The sequence below is a fragment of the Fukomys damarensis genome, unplaced genomic scaffold, assembly GCF_012274545.1.
Source record: "Fukomys damarensis isolate Sample0158 unplaced genomic scaffold, DMR_v1.0_HiC HiC_scaffold_16, whole genome shotgun sequence".
Taxonomy (NCBI): domain Eukaryota; kingdom Metazoa; phylum Chordata; class Mammalia; order Rodentia; family Bathyergidae; genus Fukomys; species Fukomys damarensis.
Window position 1 is genome coordinate 56,835,451 of NW_022900928.1, and position 23,104 is coordinate 56,858,554.

Below are 23,104 nucleotides of genomic sequence, written 5' to 3' on the forward strand. Positions count from 1 at the left end.
TATATAATTTTATATATTTTATATATATTATAATTTTAACTCAAGCGTTTTAAAAAAGTAAATATAGACAGTTCTTTTGTTTTTAGACAGAACTCACAGAGCAGTTATCTGAGGGCTCTTATAAGTAGTAGTATGCACATTGTGAAAGAAAACAAATTACCACTGAACCAGCCATGAATTTACTCTTTTTCTGTCTGTACTGAAGGCAGTCTGGAGTCAGAAGTGATTTGGGAAGTGAGCGTAATGTGAATAGAGAAAGTTCCTGGAAAGACCCCTAGTTCAGGCTTGAGGAGCAGAAAAGAGGTTTCCTGGAAGTAAGGGCAGTATTAACAGGGGCCCATAGGCATTAAAACTCTGAGGGAAAGGAGACTTCAGCTCTGATATGAGATGCTGTGTTCCCAAGAGGATGTGGTAGATGTTGTTTGCTTTTTTTTTTTAAATCTTCCCACTAGGGAACAGAAGACTGAAAGTGGAGCCCCAGGGAAATACAAAGTCAAGGAAAACTCCATAGAGAGGAACTCATGGAAATAACTGTGTAAAGCAGTATAGAAAATGAGCTGTCCACCCGGAATTGGTTATCCAACAAAAACACCCGTCAAGAATGAGAATGACAAAAGAAGCAAAAGACTTCTACACTGAAAACTACAGCACTCTGAAAAAAGAGATTGAAGAGGATATAAGAAAATGGAAAGATATCCCATGCTCCTGGATAGGAAGAATCAACATAGTGAAAATGGCCATACTACCAAAACTGTTATACAAATTCAATGCAATGTCAATTGAAATTCCAACACTATATTTCACAGAATTAGAAAAAAGAATCCAAAAATTCATTTGGAACCATAAGAGACCTAGAATAGCAAAAGCCATCCTAGGCAACAGAGACATGGCAGGGGGTATCACAATCCCCAATTTGAAACTATATTACAAAGCCACTGTGATAAAAACAGCATGGTACTGGCAAATAAACAGACCTGAGAATCAGTGGAACAGATTGGAAGACACAAAAACAAATCCAGATGTACTCAGCTATGTCATCTTTGACAAAGGAGCTGACTATCCTCACTGGAGGAAAGATAGCCTCTTAAATAAGTTGTGTTGGAAAAACTGGATCTCAACCAGCCAAAGACTAAAACTAGTCCCTTATCTTTCACCATGCACTAAACTAAAATCCAAGTGGATTAAAGATCTAAATATTAAAACAGAAACACTAAACTTGCTGGAAGATAAGTTAGGCAGAACTCTTGAAGACATTGGCATAGGAAAAGACTTTATGAAAAAATCCTCAGTAGCAAACTAGCAGAAAGAATCAACAACTGGGATCTCATCTTATTAAAAAGCTTCTGCACTGAAAAAGAATCCATCAACAGAACTAAGAGACAACCTACAATGTGGGAAAAAATTTTTACCAGCTGCTCTTCAGACAAAGGACTCTTATCTAGAATATATAAAGAACTCAAAACAATCAGCACCCCCCAAATATAAAGACCCAATTCAAAAATGGGCATCTGAAATGAACAGACATTTCTCAAAGAAGTAAAAGTAGCAAGTAAATATATGAAAAAATGTTCCACACCAGTGGTAATTTGAGAGATGCAGATGCAACAACACTGAGATTCCATCTCATCCCACAAAGAATGGCTGCTATCAAGAAATCAACCAATAACATATGTTGGTGGGGCTGCGGGGAGAAAGGAACCCTTCTCCATTGTTGGTGGCAGTGCAGACTGTTGCAACCACTATGGAAATCAATACGGAGATACCTCAAAGAGCTGGGACTAGGGGTTCCATTTGACCCAGCCATCTCTCTGCTGGGTACCTTTCCAAAAGAATTTAAAGCATCATATCACAGAGATATATGCACACCTATGTTTATAGTGGCACAGTTTATAATAGCTAAAACTTAGAAACAGCCCAATTGCCCATCAGCTGGGGAAAAGATAAAGAAGATGTGGTTTTTCTATAAAATGGGATACTACTCAGCCTTAAAGAATGAGAAATTAGATTCATTCATAGGAAAATGGATACATATTGAGGATATACTCCTAAATGAAATAAATAAGTCACACATGTGCAAATACCAAATAGTTTTTCTGGTGTGAATAAACTATAATAATACATAAGATCCTAATGAGATAATTGACCATGTAAAATAGGAAGAAAAGGGATAAAGGTGTAGGGAAATTGGGAAGGGTGGGGGAAAGGTAATAAGGGCAAAGAAAAAAATATGAGAAAATGAAAAAATGGAAATGAAGTGTTGTTAAGGGGGAGGAGGGTGTGAAGGGAGGGCAGGGACAAGGGGAAAAAATGAGAACCAAGACCTGTTATGTAGAGGTACAAGATCCCAATAATGAATGTAACTGTACTGTATACATAAAATGTACCAATAAACTCAATGAGGTTAAAAAAAAAAGAATGAGATTGAGGGCTGGGGATTTAGCTTAGCAGTTCCACTGCGTGTCTTGCAAGCACAAGGTACAAGGCCCCGTTTAACCCCTGGAAAAAAAAAAAAAAAAAAAAAAAAGAATGAGAGTGAAAGAAAGAAATTCTCAGATAAAGAAAGAAAAGCACAGAATCTGTTGGGAGTAGGAAGCTTGGAGTACCTGGAATGGAAAAGAGCTATGAAAGTGGTAAACCTAGGTTTATAAGTCACCCTTTGTTATTCATGGGGAACCCAGTTTGAGGATACCCTATCACCACTACCACTGTGATTACCAGAATCTGTGGGTGTTTATGTTGTCACATAAAATGGCATATTATTTGCATAGAACCTACACACATCCTCCCATACACCTGTGTCATCTCTAGATTACTTATTAAAATAATGTAGGCAGGGGATTTAGCTCAGTGGTTCTGCTGCCTGCCTTGCAAGCACAAGGACCCAAGTTCGATCCCCAGTACCAGAAAAGAAAAAGATAATATAAATATTATATAAATAATTGTTATATTGTACTATTTAGGAAATAATGACAAGAAAAAAGCTTGTACATGTTTGATATAGATGTAATTATTTACAAATATTTTTGATACATGAGCTGGTATCATAGCACAGAGGTAGAGAACTTGCCCACTATCTGCCAGGCCCTGGGATCCATCCCAAGCTCTGAGAAAGAAAGAAAGAAGAAAGAAAGAAAGAAAGAAAGAAAGAAAGAAAGAAAGAAAGAAAGAAAGAAAGAAAGAAAGAAAGAAAGAAGAGAGAGAGAAAAGAAAGAAGAGAGAGAGAAAAGAAAGAAGAGAGAGAAAAGGAAAGAATGACAGAGTGTAGAAAAATTTATTGTTCCACAGATCTGGAGGCTAGAGACCAAGGTGCAGGCAGGGCCATGCTCCTTCTGATGGCGTGAGGGAAGGATCTGCCCCAGGCCTGTCTCCCAGCTCCTGGTAGCTCTTTGGTTTGAGGAACCATCACTCTAGTTGGCACACGGCACTTGCCCTTGTGCTTTTCTGTGTCTAAATTTTCCTCTTTTTGTAAGGACACCAGTTGTAATAGAAAAGGAGCCACCCTAAGGATCTAGTGATTTCATTTGAATTGATTACCTCTGTAAAAACCTTCTCTCCAAATAAGGACATACTCTGAAGTACTGGGGATTAGGATTCCAACATTTTTCTTTCTTTCTTTTCTTTATTTTTTTTTTTTAAGAGAACACAGTTCAGCCTGCAAGAGTAAGGCTGGTTTGATATTTTATCAGTTGGTTACTGTACATTGCTATATCAATAGTCTAAAGAAGAAAAACCACATGGCCATATTAACTGATGTAGAAAAAACACTGGATAAAAACTTTCAGCAGCATAAAATAGAATCTTATAAAAGGCACTTGCCAAAATAATCACTTAGACCTAACATCATACCTAAAAGTGTAGAACTTAATACTGTACTTGGCTACCATGAAAGGATGTACAATTTCAACACTCCTGTTCAATGTCATGCTTAAAGTCTTAGCCAATATTAGGCAAGGAGAAGAAGTAAAATAGATACATATAAAAAAGTAAGAAGTATAACTTCCTTTACTTGCAGGTGACATAAGTCTCTACATAGTGACCCAAAAAGTTTACCAAACATTAAAAGAACATTGTAAAATGAGTTTAGCAAAGTTAAAATATAATATGTTGAAATCTAACCTTCAATGTGGTGGTATTAAGAGGTAGGTAGGGCCTTTGGGAGGTCATTAGGGGAGTAGGATTAGCACCTTGACAAAAACTTTTGAGAGGGAGACCTTTGACGTCTTCCACCATGTGAGTACACACAGAAGTCACCATCTACAAGAAATTGGCTCTTCATAGGTACCAGATATGCCAGCATCTTGATCTTGGGCTTCTTAGGCTCCCAAACAGTTTACAGTAAATTCCTGTTGTTTTTAAATGATGCAATCAACCGCTTTTCGGCCTTTCAGCTAAGATCAAGTGTATAAATGATCCAATCTTGATCATTTTGTTATAGAAGCCCAAACTAAAACTAAAACTAGAACTCTTCATACACTGCTGGTAGGAATGCAAAATATTATAGCTTTGGGGGAAAATAATTTGGTACTCTCTTATAAATTCAAGAATAAGGTCTTTAATTCCACTCCTAACAAAAACTTATCTTTACACAAAAATCTGTACACAGAAATGTGTAGTGGCTCTATTTAATATCATCCAAACCTGGAAACAATACAGATGTTCTTCAGTGGATGACTGGATAAATAACTGTCATACTCATGTATCCTCATAATGGAATATGTACTACTCAGCAAGCCAAAGGAATGGATTATGGGTACATATAACAACTTATGTAATGCTACAAGACAAGACATTTTACAGAGTTAAAGAAGTACATTTCAAATGATTATGTACCATATCTTTTCATTTATAAACATTCTTTAAAAGTATAGTAATGGAGAATACAAGAGTCGTTACCGGGAGAGGTTACTCTCTTCCCATTACTCTCTCCTCATCTTTCTTTTTCCTTCAGCGGCTGTGAAATACTTTGTTCTAAAGTTGAAACCAAAGAGAACTTAATAGCAATATTTAAAAAAATCACAACTTTTTGTATCCCTTAGTTTCTTCATTCCTCCTTAGAAAGCTGCCACACAGTGGAATGAGGAAGCTGGCTACTGTGCGCATGCCAGTTTAATATTTGAAGACGGCCTTTTAACAGAGGGCTATTGGCAAAGTCAACAAGGAAACATTCCCGAGAAAGAGGGGGAAGTGAGAATATGGTTCTCCAATCCCAGTCTGTGCACTGACTTCAGAAGAACAGACCTGAATGAAGGTGGAGAGAATCTGCCCAGGTGTTTGAAAGCGAGGCTCTCAGCCACCGCATGTGTCCTAACAGGGATGAAAAACATTTTCCCACTGGCCTCACCCTGACCTTCCTTTGATCTTCAATTGGCTCGATGTGAATACTGCACTAATGAGGAAAGATAATATTTTCTCACGTTAACTCAGCTTGACCTTCTTTTATCCTTTACATGGTTTCCCCAGATCTTTCTTTCTCTTGCTTTGTATTTCTCACAGAGCAGTAAGTTAAGTTCCACCTCACTAAGTATATACTAAATGTGTGAGGCTCTCTACCTGAGATAATCCTTGACCACAGGTTTCAAGGTTGATGTACAATTTACTATGCTATGCCCCGACTCACAAATGTATGTTAACATTGTGAAGAGAGAGTCAGGCAGAAAAACATTTAGACATTAAAAAAAAAAAAGAAATTATTCTTAAAAACGTATTTGTAAAAGTAAAAGTAATCAAATATTCTGCATTTTATTATCAAAATGGTCAATAATTACTTTTTTCAAACACGATAAATGCAAAAAGTAAAATGGTAGTAAAATAATTTAAGTCCATTAAATAACATTCCGAAGAGACAGCAAGCTTAACAATTTGGAATGTATCCTTACAAAATGCATATACATGTATTTTAACACAAATTGTGGCCAGGGATTTTTCCTATATAGGTAGATACTAAAAATTGTTCCTTATTATCCATTACTCAATCTTACTTTGCATTAGCACCCCTACCTTTTGGTTGGGCACATGACTACCCACAATAGTGTGTTCTCTATTTTCATGGTCAGTGGGAATACCAAGAGCTTTAATGTGAAAAGATCTTGGTTATGGCTTTGTAACAAGTCAGTTGGGTGATGTGAGGAAAGTCACAACTTTTCTTGTACTGTGGGAGGCATTGCTACACAGTGATTGCACACAGATGTAGTCCCAAATCTGATAATTTCTAGCTTGCTAGTGTTATCTCAAGAAAGTTACTTATGGCCAGATGTGGTGGCACACCCATATTATCCCAGCACTCAGGAGGCTGAGGCAGGAGGATCGCTGTGAGTTCGAGACCAGCCTGGGCTACATAGTGAGTTGCAGGTCAGTCTCAACAACATAGTGAGACCCTGTCTCAAAAAAAAAGGCTTACTCATCTTCTCTGAGGCTCCTCTGAAGGATGGAAATTTTTTAAAAAAAATCCCATAACTCATCAGGCTGTTTTGAGCATTGAATGAGATAAATGAACATTAGCAGAAAGCAAATACTCAATAAATATTAGCCTTTATTACAGCTACTGTTTCCACCTTTTCTGCATCCTGTACTGAGGATTGAATCCAGCAGTGCTCTACCACTGAGCTACATCTCCAACTCTTTACAAAAAAATTTTTGAGAGTCTTGTCCTGTTGCCCAGGCTAGACTAAAACTTGCAATCTTCCTGACTCAGCCTCCAGAGTAGCTGGGATTATAGGACAAATGTGTGCCACTGTGCCTGGCTATTGTTAGCTTCTGAAAAGTAAAATTAAGATGCATGCAATATGAGGTTTAGGATGAGAATAAAGCCAAACAGATAACAAACAGACTTTAAAAGCCAAATGGTTATAATGTCACAAAGCCTAAGAAGGACACTACTGCCTGTCCTTGGAATATGGACTATATTATCATAGTAGTCCTATGTATATTGTCCATGGAGACCAATCCACTGGAGTAACATGACAGAATATATCTGCAAGGAAGTTCCACTTTCAAAGGAATTAACAAATTCCTTGTTGTTGGAAAGCGCACACACTTCAGAAATCCATGGTATTAATCTGATACCATGTCACATGTCAGAACACTCAAATCTGTTGGGCATACCTGTGACTTCTAGGCACTGCTCTTGTGGTTCTTTTTCCAGGACACAAAGGCTGCTCAAAAGTGTGTTACATTTATCTGAACACTTCATCCTACTTGCTTTGCTATCAACAAAAACTTTCACTGACTGAAGCCATTTATGGCAGAATTTGGTTTCATTGTGTGCTATATTCTCAAAGCCAACAGTGTCTGGCACATAGTAGATGCCCCCAAGTTAGGCATTCATTATCTCTTGAAACTCTTATCTCTTGGGGGCAAATTTCACAGGCCAGCATAGGAGTGGGCAGACAAAAAGCCGAGGAAAGACAAGAGACAAGCGTTATTTGGCTTTTCATCTTTGCAAGGCGTTGCTGCTTCTACTAGCTATGGGCATTTTACAACTTTAAATCATACAATCTCCTTCCAAACTATGCTACGTCTCAAGGACATTAGTGTAAATCAACCAGAAACAAATCAATTATAGAAAATCTTTCTGGGCTGTAATCTTACTATTGAGCAAAGATAGCCTAAATGTGGACATGCCATTTTTCAACTCAATTATGCCAAGCACTGTAGCATCTTCTACCTCTTAAGTTTTCTGTAACAGGAAAAGTAAACATTTTTTATTTACTGATATCTATTCTGCGTGCTACTGTGGTGATATAAGTCACTGTGGGACTGTCTCTTTCAGAGGTCCATTCATGAGACTCAGTGATGGAGGTGGTAGGGGTTGAGGTCATATAATTGTGGTTTTCAAAGACTTATACAAAACAAGATACTTATGGGATTACATATATAAAATATGCATTAGTTTAGATGTATACATATTTGTGTATATAAATACATGCATAGGTTTTGGAGCCAAATCAAACTTGGTTGAAATTATAGCTCAACTATTTGTGAACTGTGTACCCCTGGACAAGTTCCTCAACTTTGCTAAATTTGTTTCCTTTCTGTAAAAAGCTACTAACAAAACCTATCCCAAGGAATGGTTGATTATTTAATACTGATGGATAAAATAGTTTGAAATACATCTGAATTTGAATTGTGGATCTACTGCTTAAGTTGAATGAGACACTCAACTTCTGTAAGTTGTTTTTTTCTTTGTGAAATTGGAATTAAAGAGTGTACCTAACAAAGTTATTGGGCAGATTAATTAAATCTGCATAACATGTTTAATACAGTGCCTAGTATAGAGTAAGGGGCACAATAAACGTTAGCTGTTATCATTACATCAATAATTACTGTTATTATATTTAAAAAGCAGCAGTTAATAAACATTGATGTGGCCATCTCTTCTACCTTAGCCTCCTACTAATGAGAAACACCTAAAAATTAGAGAACTGGATCAAAGGCTAGGCATATCTTTATAAATATGTGATACTGCTCACTACCAACTTAGGTCACTAACATCATACAGTCCATTTGTTTTACTGCAACCCTCACCAACAGATTTTTCTGCTTTATTTAAAGGGGCAACATGGTATCTCAAGTTTACTTTAATTTTCGTTTGTTCCTGCAATACTGAACATTTTCCTATGTATTTTGCTTACTGTTTGACTATCTTCTAGTGTGAAGATTTATTTCTATCTTTTGCTTATTTATCAACTTGAAGCTTGCCGATATTCATAAAATTTGAATAAACTGAATATATTAGCAACATTAACCATTATATTTAATGCAAATACTTTTTGAGTAAGCTGGAAAGTTTTGTGTGTTTGGGAGCAACTGTGGATGAGGTTGCTGTCTCCAGCATAGGAAACTCTATTCTCACAGCTTTAACATCCATCTCTGGACATCATTGGGGCTGTGTGTTACTATACTCCTTTATTTCTAACTATAGGATACTCCTTCTTGTCTTCTTGACATCTCAAGTCTACTATAGCTATAACTGAGTATTAGATGTGCCTCAATCAGCTAGCTTGTCCAAACTCCCACATTTGGTAGTTTATCATCCTAGTCAAGCAATTTTAAGGCTGTCGGTCAAAACAATATAGTAAAAAAGGCCCCCAGAGTGTCTCAGACAGGCCTCTTGAATTGGAAATTGTTGTGTTTAGATTTTTTAATTTGGAAACTATGATGATCATACATATCAAGAGAATAAGCAAAGGCAGCAGCCAAACCAACATGTTATTTCAGGCCCTTTCTGTTATACCATTATCTGCTTCTAAGGCAGATGCATGTGAGCCTTATAAGTAGAAAAGCCCTATGCAGACTGCCATCCAGGCATGAGAAATTAAAATAACCAGGAATAACTAGGGGAAAAGAAAGCACTAGAAATTTTTGCTTTGGGCGTTTGTTCTGACCACCTACTTTCCTTATTTTTATATTTTAATGGTGTCATTTTTCACATTATTTGGGTAATTAATGTTTTAATTGTTACAGTATTTTGTTTTAACATTGTGGCTTTTTCATGTTGATACTTCATTTAGGAATTGAGCAACGTGAAATCAGGAAATCTGTTACAAATTCCTTCTAAAATCTAGGCCATGGCCGGATGTGGTGGCCCATGTTTGTAATCCCAGCACTCAGGAGGCTGAGGCAGGAGGATCGCTGCGAGTTCCAGACCAGCCTGGGCTACATAGTGAGTTCCAGGTCAGTCTCAGCTACATAGTGAGACCCTGTCTCAAAAACAAAAACAAAACAAAACAGAAATAAAATCTAGGCCATGCCAGGACTGGTGGTGCATGCCCGTAATACCAGTACTTTGGAGGCTAAGGCAGGAGGATTGCCATGAATTTGAAGCCCTGGGGTACACAGTGAGTTCAAGGCCAACCTGAATTGCATAATAAGACCCTGTCTCAAAAAACAAAACAAAACAAAAAAATCTAGCCCAATGGCCTTTGCCATCAATGCAGATATTCAGTTCCCTCCAAAGTCAACTGAAGTGGGCAACATGAGGTGCTGTAGAGAACACGCAATAAGGCAAGAATCAGGTCAAATATAAAACAACAAAATTTCCCTGAATGAAAACTAAAATATTTTGAAGGCTATGAGAAGTCAAATATCTTAAACAGAAGCTTCCTTCCCTTTTGTTATTTCCTAATTTCCCCCTCAATTTCCCAATATACAGTGGGTCACTTGAGCCCATCCTTTGCAGTGACAAGAAAGTCTTCCAATAACACACATTGAAAACAGTCCGGTAGTGCCTTGGCAACACTTGTATGTTGAAGCCAAACTCCCTAAAGTTCTATAGTTCTTCCCGGAGTTGGGGGTACCCTGCAAACGTGTGGGTACCTGCAAATGGCTGTACGTGGGCATGGATGCACCCCTCTCCAGAGGACATGCTCTTACATTGTGTGACGAATGACGACCTTTTTGAAAGGCAGACTAGCATGACAGTATAAAATTCACCTCCCCAAACTTCCCATGCCATTCCACCACCGAAAGTCATGTCTGGGGAAGAAGAGCGTAGATAGGACATTGGGCCCGGTGCATTTTAACGGCTTCTACAAAGACCAAGTAGGATATCGCACTCAGAAGAGGGTCCTTGAAGGGTTTGGGGAGGAAATTGGGAGCGGAGAAGGTGTGGATACTGGGGAAGAATCAGGAAAGCAGGAATTCACAGCACCAAGCAGTTCATAACAAAGAAAACTGCTAAGGTCCAGTCAGTGCCACAAACTGCGGCCCCGGAGTGGTGTCCTGAATTCCCTTCCAGTCACCCACACCCAACACTTATGCCACACTTCTCAGCACACTTCTCAGTTAATTTACTCCCCAGGTAGTCACCCCTGGATGAAATTCTCTGGCGAGGAATCCTCACCCACAACACCGTGAAGTCAGTGGTGAAACTGGGCAGAAACTTCCTCCTTCCAGCACCACACGCAGGGAGTCCCACCACCGCAGCAGACGCGCGCGTCCGCGTCCCGTCACCGCACAGGTCCCGGGCGAGCTCCTCCATCTGTCCTTGGACCATTGGATTTACTTAATTGCATTAGTTTCACTGAATACAAATAGAATTAGTACCCAGGATTTAGGATGTAGGATGTAGGATGTAGCTTTCTACCATGGACGCCCACCTCTCCCCGCAGGCGCGCGCCGCGAGGGCAGAGAAACGCGCGGGGAGCGCGCCACCACCCAGCGGGACCGCAGAGTCGCCGCCGAGTCCAGCCGGTGGCTGAGTCTGAGAGAGTCCTTTAAAGGAAACTCCGCGCAGGTTTCCGCTCCCGAGCTTCAGCCCCGGGGCCCCAGCGCAGGTGCAGGTGTCGCGCCAGAGCTCCGTCCTCCCCCAGCCCCAGGCTCCCCGCTCCGGGGTAGCCCCGACTCCAGACCCAGGAAAAGAGAAAGGAATTTGCTGTGTACCTGATCCTGTCCTTCTCTGCCCTTTGTAGTTCCTCATTTCTTTCCAGCACCTGAAAGATCTTCCTGGCTTCTTCCTCATTTAAGAAACTCAAATCAAACCCCTGAGGAACTTTCGTCATTTTCTGTACTCTGTGTATGTTACACTTAAGCTCCTAGGTGCCTCCGGTTACGGTGGCATTTTTCAAGACACAGAAGACGAGTTTCACGAACTTGATTCCATAGCCAATAAGTCCTGCCCTTTGAAAATCTAAAACCGTCGGGATCGGCCCACACCTACAGGGCTCACTTTGACAACACCTTAATGACATGTTTCTCTCAACCTGTCCAAACCAGATGCCTAATGAACGAAGGAAGGGGAGAGAAGGAACCAATCCCATCTCCAGCCGGGCGGGCCTTGCCTGGTCTCCTCCCCATCTGTTTGTGTTGAACAAACAAGCCTACAGAATTCTCCTCCAGTGAGGCCTGGGCTGCAGTGTTGGCCCCAAAGTATTTGCTTTGGCAGTTCCTGTTTGCTCTTAGAACTTGAGCTGGACTATTAACTAGCAGGAGTGAAAAGGAAAGAGATTCATAGCAAACCTCCTCTTGGAATCAAGACCTCCTAGGAAACAAAATCGCAGGACAGAAGTGTTACTCTATTGGAAGGGCCAGAAGGGGTTAAACTCACAGCCTCCATGGAGGGACCTGGCAGGAGAGCTGAAAGTATCATATCCTTGGGAATGAATTCTCTGCCAACTTTCCAGTCTCTCATACCACAACTGTCCCACAAAAGTCATCCTCAGACTTTGGAAAACCAACAAACAAAACTCATTTACGATATTTTAGAAGACTGCTCTGAGGCAAAGAATCCGACCAAAACAAAATATAATCCTATGAAACCACGAAAATCATTTTTCCTAGAAAGTTAATTATTCCACCATGTAATGAATCAGGATAGAAATTTCCAGGCATTCATACATACTTTAACAATTACGGTCTTTTTCATAAAACATGTCTTTTCTCTTGGCTTCATTTCCTACACAAATGTAGCTTTGTCAGATGTAATTTCCTGACCCCATAGCCTTAGTTTGGTCATTTCCTCCATGGTGGTGATGATCACTAACATTTATAATATACTTCCACATATATTGCTTCTTTTCATGCTAAATAAGCACAATAAAGATTTTGTACATGTATCAAAAACATGAAAATAAAACATGGGTGTGTTTTGGCCTCTGGGCCCTCTATTCACCTTAATCACTACTTAAAGACACGTCTGGACAGCTAGCTATTCAATAACTTTGTGTGGATATCTATTATCCATATGAAGCAAGAACCAATTCTTATCAATGTTTTATAACACAGAACTCTTTTCTAAATCGTCTCTCCACTGATAATGGTGGTTTGGAAGTGTCTTGTACATGTTGCTCAGTTTTTCTACTATGTTCATTTACTTGTTATTGGGCATGCACATGGGACTTTTTGATGTGAGTTGCTGGTAGATTTCTACTGTTTCTAGCCAACATTTTCTGGTACTTGTTTTTTGTTTGTTTGTTTGTTTTTTGGTACTGGGGATTGAACTTGGGCCTTTGTGCTTGCAAGACAGGTGGAGGAACCACTGAGCTAAATCCCCGGCCCAGGTACTTGTTACATAAAGATACTGTACACTAAGCAATGCAGTCCTTGTCTTTATAAAGCTTATAATCCAGTGGGGAAGATAATATGAATATAAAGATGGCCACATAATTTTAAAAATACCATAAGAGTATAGAAAAGAAATTCAGCTAAGTGGAACATGGGAAAGTAAATGGTATTTAGATTGCTACATGAAGGATGAGATTTCAACAGGAAGAAACAGGATGGTGAGAAGAAATGTATGTCAAGGTGAACAGTGTGTTGGCTAGCATAAATGCACTCTAGGAATCTTCTCTTATTCCTTTAGCTCCTCTGGTTAATAGCTAGGGGGAGCATATATCGGAAAGCTAGGAAATACAGGGACACATTCAGGGATTAGTAAACAAATCTGGCTAGAGTATACGTTCTCAATAGAGACAAAATCTCATTCTTTTTATGTGTAAGTCACACATAATACCTAGAAAGATATAAAAAAATGTATCTATTATATTAATATTTCATGAGAAGGGTGATAGATTTGAAAATTCTAAAAAACTTTCCTTGAGACAGTAATGAAAAAGAGGTTTAAAAACACTGGACTAGCACAGATGACACATGAAGAATAAAAAAGGCTAAGATCTGATTGTGAATGTCATGGTAAGGAATCTGGATTTCACCATGGTAGGAGAAGCTGATGCAGGTTTTGAGGATGGCTATGATAAAGCTTGAATTGAACTTTGGTAAGATTACTCTAATAGCAGGAGGCAGGGAAGAGTAGCATTAAGATGGCAGCAAGCAAATTGTTGTGAGGGGATGCTGACGCAGTGGTCAAGTGTACTTTTTTTAGAGTAAGAAGTTTGAGGGACCTGCAAAAAATTTATCCCTATGGTGACAGCCAGTAAAAGGGATAAACATGGGATAAAGATTCTTGAAGCAGTAGAATTTTTTTTTTTTTTTTGAGACAGGGTCTCACTATGTAGTTGAGACTTACCTGGAACTCACTATATAGCCCAGGCTGGTCTGGAACTCACAGCAATCCTCCTGCCTCAGCCTCCTGAGTGCTGGGATTACAGGAGTGCACCACCACACCCCATGAGAAGTAGACTTTGAAGTCATTTGTTTAAAAATGATTTCTAAACTGAGACTGAATAGACTAGGTGTAACAAAAGGCACAGAGAGCAGCATTGTGAACTTTGACTGACCAACCTCATTAGATATCAGCACTGAGTCATGCTTCAGCCCTGGTTTGTAGCATAACAGTGTATTATTAGGAGATTTTTATACTGACATTGTATATTGAGAAATTTACAAGATATTGACAGTTGTCCTGGAAACTATATAGAATAGTTTCTTTGGAATTGTAAACACTGTGCTCTTGAAGTAAAAATAATTCTCAGAGGTTTGTTTTGTGAGCTTACTCAGCCAGCTGCAAGCAGCCATTTTCAAATTTCTCTCTGGTAACCCCGGAAATCTCCTGCCCCACATCTCAGCTAAAGAGATGCTCATCAGTTTGGATTTTAATAGCAACCACTGGATACAAAACAATCTTTAGAAATCTCTCATAGTCTGTATTCTCAAGGCTGTTGGCCAAATTTCTAGCATTGGGCTCAGCTTTTTCGCTCTGACAATCACCTAGCCAAGAGAAACGCTGATCACACGATTGAATGTCTCGTTTTTGCCATTTCTCCCCATCCCTATCCACTCCCCTTTTCCTTCTGTGGCCCAGGAAGGATATTGGAGAAGCAACACTATAGCTTAGGAATTTTTTTTTTCATAGAAGCATATTTCTTCTTTTTGGATGATTCAGATGTCTTCTCTTCTGACAGCAGGCCACGGGTGTGTTTACTGGTAACTTCCAGTTAACAAGCAAGTACGAGTTGGTCTGAATGTAAAATGTTGGTAACAGACCTTTATTAGTAAATAAAAGAGAACTCTGAGAAGTGAATTTTCACAGTTGTTCGTTTCAGTTGTTACTGTTCTAACTGTTGAGTGCATATCTTCACAAATCTAGATAAAAGACTACCTTTTTAATGGGCTGGGGATTTAGCTCAGTGGTGCCACTGCCTGCCTCACAAGCACAAGGTCCCAAGTTTGATCCCTGGTACCAAAAAAAAAAAGACTACCTTTTTAGCCCCCACAGAGTTTCAGTTTTATATGCATTTATAGAGTAAAGGAAACATATGAAACACAGCAACCCCCAAGCTCCTAGGGCTTAGCATTTTTTTTAACTTGTAAAACAAAACAAAACAAAACAAAACAGAACAATTCTTATAAGATTGTTGTAAAACTTCAATGAGATAATGCAAAATAAAGCAATTACTAAGGTCACCACATAGTCAATAGTGGTACCTATTAATAATATGTGTGTACAGAGTGGCCTACAATTTGAAAAGTATTATTTTATTTAATATTGAAAGTTATACCTATTTGTTAGGTTGAGGAAAATTGAAAAATATAACATAAGCATTAGATAGGTAGTGACCAAAATCTCAGATTTATTACTAGAAAAATATCATGGAAGGATGTGTCTTAGTTTTGCATTTAAATGGGCTCACTAGTGCCATACCTACAGCAAAGCACCAGAGGCAAACTTGGATGGGTGCAGATATTACTGGTGACAGGCAGGTGGTGGAGATAATGACCACCACATGCTTTACTCCGTCAAAAAAACATAGAACAAGGAACTTTATGGTCTTGCCTCCTTACAATCAGACCACATACTCCTTCCACTTACCCTGAGAAGCAATAAGTAAGGGTCAAGCAGGGAGCCTGGAAATTATTCTACAAAGCTCCCTCATAGAAAAGTGAAGATCATCCCCCCCATAGTCATCATATATAAATGTAAGAATACAGAAAAGAACAAAATCTATTAATGTCTTTGTTGCATATTTAATAATTATATTAGTTAATTATGTATTATTAATTAATGATACCATCTTTTTTTCTTTATGTTTTAATTTATATCTATATATTCCTAGTCTTGCATAATATTCATATTACTCGAGGATTCATGATACATCATTATCCTAAGGAAATTTATACAGCTACATAGACATTGTAGAAGACTGTTTAATATAATGCCACTTCTATATATCCTTGAGCAATACAAATATTATGAAAGATTCATAAGACTTCTAGAGTATTTATACAAGTCACTGAGCCCGTAAGTGACAGATAGCCTAAATATATGATGATACAACCCAAGGTACTTGAAGAAGCACTTTTTCTTGTCAGAATTTGGCATCTATAGTTAAAAATCTACCTGACACAAAAGCAAAACAAATGTCTGATAAAACCCAAGAACTAAGCAGCACACACTTATTGGTCTGTCCTTCCTAGCCCTAAACAGTTGATTCTGTCTGGTCTCACATCTTCACTGTAAGGCACTTTTAGTGGATGAAGAAGGGAGGTAATGGACTCAGATTTGTATAAGTACGCAAGACTAAAACATTTCCAGATACCTTATGAAGCTAATATTAGCACCTGATAGCAGCACCTGAAAAAGCTAGGTCAATAAATAAACATATAAGCCAAAAACAACACAATAATTTCCCTAGTAACAACAGAAGCAAGAAAAAGAAATCCTAAAAAAATACAAGAAAAGTAGAAATATATTAAATGGGTAAATAAAGTTCATTCCAGAAACACAGGTATATTTTAATATTAATATAGTTTACCTTATCAGGGCATCAGAGGAAGAAAACTACATGATCAAAAGTTCTTTGATAAAATTTTAAATTGCTTTTTGTTAGAACTAAATTACATAAAACTGTATTTAACATCCTCAGTAAACTAGGATAAGGAGGCTTCCTTTGTGTGATAAGGAATAGTCTACTCCAGGTAATATCTATATTATAATTAATGATGAGTCTATTTAATACAAAATAAGTTAAAGATACCTGCTATTACTCATAATGTTTAACATTGTTCTGATAGTGTTAGTTGATATAATAAAATGAAAATATGAGATAACTCTCAGAAAAAAGAAAACTGACAATTATTTAGAAAAAGAAAAACCTAAAGAAATCTACTTTAAAACTAGTCAAACTAATAAAGAACTGCTAATGCATGGGCTCACTCAACAAATATTTGTGGAATGTCAACCATGTTGGGAATGTTCTAGAAACTGTGTAGATGAGCTATTCCTGTGCTCAAAAACATTCCATTCTAATGGGGGGGGTAAAGATAAGGGCCACCCTGAATTGACAAATAAGTAGTGATTTAAAGGGTGTCCATGATCCAACCTTGAGAAGAGTCAGAAGAACTTTCTAAGGAGAGGCAAGCACTAAGATGCTGAGGCGGAGAAACAGGTGTGCTTTGGATGGATGTCTCTGGACCCTGTCATAAATATAGGGGAGAGACATAAAAGAAGGTTGGGGAAGTAGGCACAGACTTGATAAGGAGGCTAGACCAAGGCCAGGGAGGTTAAATCTTATCTAAAGAAATGGGCTCGGAGCCAAGAGTCTTTGGTTCAAGTCCTGGCTATCACTTGGGTGGTTATTTCATCTCCTCATCTGTGAAATGAGGGTAATAACAGTGCACACCTCATAAGGTTGTGGAATTAAATCTGATAATATATTTGAAGTGGTTCATATATAGTAAGCCAGACAGAGAAAGATAGACAAAGAATGATTTCCCCAGTCAGGTGGCCAGTGGATTCTGCCCAGTTGTTCTTCTCATACCTGGCCAGCTTCTGAGGTAAAGAAGAGTTTCCAGACATTGTCTCTTTTGTGACATAGGGGTTAAAATTGTTTTAAATTGAAAAGATGATATGATGACACCAAAGTGATAAGAGAAGATATTAGAATCCCACTATCTGAATGCAAGGACTATTTTTATATTTGAATATCATTCTAAATTTATTGCCTGTGTGTGTATGTGAAGTGAATGAGAATGATAGGTACACTTTCCTTTCTTCATCCATAAGTGCAAAACAACTCTTTGTAACATCTAATTAACTGGATCATTATGATTAATATACCACTTACATCTAATCAAAAGGTGGCTCCAAATAAGCCAGAAAGTTTTTTGGTTTTTTTTTTTTTTACTGTGCAGTTATTACTGTATTTGGATTTTTTTTTTAATTTTGATTCAAAAACCAAGATTTTAAAACTAGGTAAAAATGTTACCTGTCTAATGTGACTGACTATAGCATTGTACTTTATATAGCTATGGTTGTCATTACAACTGTGTAGACATATTCTAAACACACAACACAGTTGCAATCATGACTACACATGGTTGTGTATATTTTGATAAAGGCTTTAATACCATTACTGAAGATTCACAGTCTAGATGGATTTTAAAAGTTTTGAAGTTTTTAAAAGAACTTTAGAGCGTGGGATTTAGCTCAGTGACACCACATTTGCCTGGCAAGTGCAAGGTCCTGAGTTCAGTCCTTGGTACTGGGAAGAAAAAAAAAAGCAACTTTAAAATGTTTTACAGAAATAAGATTATTGATGTCTTCATATATTATTTCAATAGCCAGCTATAGCATTTTATAGGATTCATTCTTTGGAATTCTTCCTGATGGTGATTTCTATTGCTATGTTATTGTCTTTCTTTTCAGAAAATAGTAACCTTTTCCATAGCAATCCTTGTGTGTACAACAAGTAACACCTTGAAGATAAATCTTTTCTTATTGTTGGGAAATCTTATCTGTAAGGAGAGTAAGGTAAGTGAGAGCACCCATGATACTGATAATTGGAGGGAAGACTTAGCAGGAAGTCACTTCTTGAGAATTAAAGGCTTATATCTGTTTATTTACACAATACTAATTCACTGGACCGAACTTTGTTCTTTTAGATCAGATCATCATCTGAATAACTTGGACTATGCAAGGTAGGTGTACTTTTCCTATACTGTGTGGAGATGTGGGGGAAAGTAAAATAGAAAGAGTGAAAGGAAACTAATATAGGAAACTGAGCTCAGGTTCATCCATGCTTTGAAGTAATGTCCACTCAGAACGAAAGGACTGAAATGGAAACATATTTTCCTTTTTCCAACCACAGTCTTAGCAGTGATGCACAACAGCCCCTTTATAAACTCTGATTAACTTGATCATTGTAATTAATTAATATACCATTTATATCTGTTCAAATGTGGGCTCAGATTAAACTGGAAGCTTTCTTCTCTCTGTGCCTTTCCAAGATAATTTTTTTTTCATTTTGTTTCAATAGCCTGAATTTTAAACTAGGTTAAATTGTTATCTACTTAATGTGTCTAGCACAGTACCGAGATTATAGTTCTTCAAAATTTGTCCTGTGATTTAAGTAGGCAAATTTCCATTAAATATAATTGGATAATTTCATTTCTTATTTCTAAATTCATTGTCAGGACCAAACTTATGTCTTTCTGGGAGACTTTAAGCAGAACCAACTAATCAAAGCCATTCTAGGGTGTGAAAGGAGGGCAGGGGTAAGGGGAAAAAATGAGAACCAAGACCTGTCATGTAAAGGTACAAGATCCCAATGATGAACGCAACTGTACTGTGTACCTCAAACATACTAATAAACTCAATGAGAAATAAAAGCTATTCTAACTTCCTGTCTAGCTTCATTTGGAGTATTCTCTGTACTTTTTGGTTCTTTGTTTCCTTTACTAGTCACTTATTTTCATATGAGGCATGCTTCAAACACCTAAACCACACAAATGTCAGGATTCTAGATGTCACCTATTCTGTGGTACACAACAGTTTTTTTCTGGTTATATTTCTTGCTTCACATGGTTGAAAGTGTCCAACTGGGTCACAACTACAGCATTATCTATCACCGTAAGGATCGTGATACCTGATCTTCTAAATAAGATCAGTTCAAAAAATGCGTAAAGTTTACAGAGAAGAGAGAAGCATGCTAAATCCTTTATTTGAGCCTGCGAGTCTGCAAGAATCATTCACAGTAGAGGGGCTTCTTCAGGTCATAGACTATTCCTGCTGAAGGTAAACAATATGCCACATAGGCTTGCTGTCCCTAAGTCGGAAAATTGAGCCCAAGTAACTACTTTCTTGGAATAGAACAACTTCTAGGTCTTAGTGAATACTGTTAAACTAATTACTGTGTTGATTAAAATATGCCAGAAGTTTAATTAACTTTATGTTAGAATACCAATAGTCACATGATGGTTTGTATCATACCAGGATTTCTTCTAGTCTAGTTGTTGACTAGAAATACAAACTTTTTGATTAATGGCATATTTCAACTAATAATCACAGAGGGGGATGCATTGAACATATTAACGGTACAAACTAGGGATCAAATCCCCCAGACTGACTAAGAAATAGTCACAAATTTATGACCACACTAGGTGCAAATCAAGCTTACAATTTATGTAATAGCAGCTGCCCTTACACTTCTGTTTTGTAAATTAAAATCTTAAGTATTGGAACTCAATATTTCCCTTAAAACTATATTCTTATCATCTCAAATCTTTAGACATGATAAACAGCAAAAGCTATGGAAACTTTAATCTTTCTACCTTTTGTGTAAACATATGAACATGAAATGATAGATTCTTTACATTTCTCTTCCATTTTTTAAGGCTAGTTTAACTGCAATGATCCCGTAGCCATTTAATGTGCTGCCTCTCATAGCTTACCAAATTGCTCTTGTGAAACGCTACTTCTTGGGTCCTGCATCCATTTCCAATGAAGCCATTTATTCATTCATTCTGAGTTATTTTGATTAATTCATTTAGAGTTAGTTTTGTTCATTCTTTCATTCAACAGATGCTTACTGGGTACCAGCCATGTGCCTGGCACTGTTTTAGGGATGATTTTTACTTCTCTATTTTAATTATTACCTTGGTAGTTTAAGCAGCTGTTTGCCTTTATATCCTATATATATACATCTTTTTAAAGAGATGTCTTCTATATAGATTTATGTTAATCAATAATTTTCTAGAAATATCTGGGCCAGAGAGGTTTTCCTATGTAACTTTGTTGCCTTGGACTCGAACTTTAGTAAAACTGTCATTAACACAAAGTGGATCATGTGGAATTAGTAGGATGAGAAAATAAAATAAAAGCCCAACAGATATTGCAAACATATGCAAATCATATACAAATTCCAAGATTGGTTTAAAAATCATATTTCCATATGTGTAGAGGGTTTCCTTTAGAGATGCTTAAAATGTTTGGGAACTAGATAGAGGGTGTAGATGTACATTATGAGAGTAAAGGCCATTGATTTTTTTTACTTTAAAATAATTAGCTCTATGTTATAGGACTTGTTCCTCAATTTTAAAATTGTATTTCACTGTTTTTATCTCTGTTGTTAAAGTTATGTTTATCCGTCTTCATCTCAGTAATTATGGGACAGTATAAATATAATCGGAGTACATCAAGCATAATGCCATTATTATCTCCATCTTCCCAAAACAGGAAGCAGGACAATTAAGCCAGAGAGCAGTAAACGCTTGCAAGACACAACCATTGTGTTCTGTTCTAATTTCTAAACTGTTGGTTCCACCTGACTCTGAATGCTGTAACAAGTAAGGTCTCCACCTGTGGGTGGAGAACAATTCATAATGAGATCTAATGATTTCAAGAAGCAAGACTTCCTCATGCTTTGGCCCAGAAGAGAGAAACTTGGTTCTGGGAGAACCAAGTGCAGGAAAGAAATGGCTGAGATTTTGGAATGAGGTTCTGGGAGCATTTAAGAGGCTATTCTCTTTAACTAAATATACTCTAGAGATGGATCTAGTGGTCCAGATTAGAAGGTCTATATGTTGGTGGTAGTGAATCTGTTTTAGATATTTGGAGATAGGTTATTACTTTTGCTAAATGTGCTAAATATTTTTGCTGATTAAAGAACGCCTATTTTCCTTTTCATTAATTCTCTCTTTACTGCCCTATTGACCTCTTGGTATTTTCTGTGCTCATTTTATGCATATTATTTTTGCAGATTAGAGCCCAGACTTTGCTATTGAGGAATCTGAATCTTCCCCTTTTCTATAAGTGAGTGTTGTGATTTATAGATGACAAAATGGGACACCAATGGGAATGTTGAGAAAAGCGCTTTTAAAGAAGATGACACTGAAGAGAGATAGCTAGAAAAATAATCTTGAGTGGATTTGGAGGTCAAGGAAAATGCTACTATACGAGGGACCTGAGACTCTGGGGCTATAGGACAGAAGGCAATGCAGGAAGCAGACACCACATATGATCAAAGAGGAGGTCACAAGTACGAAATCAGTTTTAGGATAAAGGTGAAAGGAACACTCCAAGAAAGGTTTGTACATTTATAGCAAGTTATGTTAAAATTAATAATGATTCCAGGGGCAATAAAATAAACATTAGAGAAGTAGATCAATTTGGATGAAGCTGGGTTGGAAGGGATTGAAAATAAAGAAGGGGGCAGTTGAAGTTTCCCAAGAATGAGATGACAGAGACTGGAATGGTACTTATATGGCAGTAAATAATTTCTGGGACAAGATCCTTGAACCAATCATCTCCCAAATTCCAGGGAGAAATGGACTGTGATAGTGAGAGAACTTCAATGGGAACTTTGAAACTTTGACTGTTAATGAATGTTGGTCACTGTTTCAGAATGAATTGGTAAAAGGCAGCAACCCTGGTACTTGAGCTCTCATTCTCAGAGGCAGTGACTGAGCAGTACTGGACTGAAGTTTACAAGGGAAAATCATAGAAATAAGGTAGAGTATAGGATGGGATACTATTTTTACAAAAATTAAATTGTCTGACATAGTACAGTAGTTTTGTTTTTGCGCTAATTCACCCTGTTTTGTGCTCCCAAATATCCTCTACTATCTTTTTCTATAACCCATTCTAAGGCTTCAACTTTACTTCCTTTATAAGATCCTTTGTCCAACCTACCTGCGCTACTTTTCCAAAAGCTATTTTTTGTTGTTGCATCCATTAACCAGTCTCACACAAATGAATATCAAATTATTCACATTTTTCAAATATTTTAAATTCAGGCTTTCTCTTGAGGTTGTAAACTCCTGGATTTTAAGCCTGTTAGAGACAGCATTTCCTACTAAATTCTCAGCTGAGATTCACTTTGTGTGTGACATCTTTCCTCACCCCTCCTTTTATGATTCATCTCTGCCTGACGACAGCCTCCCGTAAGCCTCATTTATGGGTACAGACTTTTATCTTAACATCTAGAACTCTTTT

At 37.7% G+C, this 23,104-nt stretch overlaps 1 protein-coding gene across 1 annotated transcript in view; it reads right to left on the minus strand.

Moving 5' to 3' along the window:
* Exph5 (exophilin 5) overlaps window positions 1-11,632 on the minus strand; it is a 69,625-nt gene extending 57,993 nt beyond the window's left edge. The window contains exon 1 of the mRNA XM_010610644.3: window positions 11,380-11,632. Within this exon, the coding sequence (XP_010608946.1) occupies window positions 11,380-11,498 (119 nt within the window). The 5' untranslated portion in view covers window positions 11,499-11,632. The remainder of the gene's footprint in view (window positions 1-11,379) is intronic.
* Between the last annotated feature and the right edge of the window lie 11,472 nt (window positions 11,633-23,104).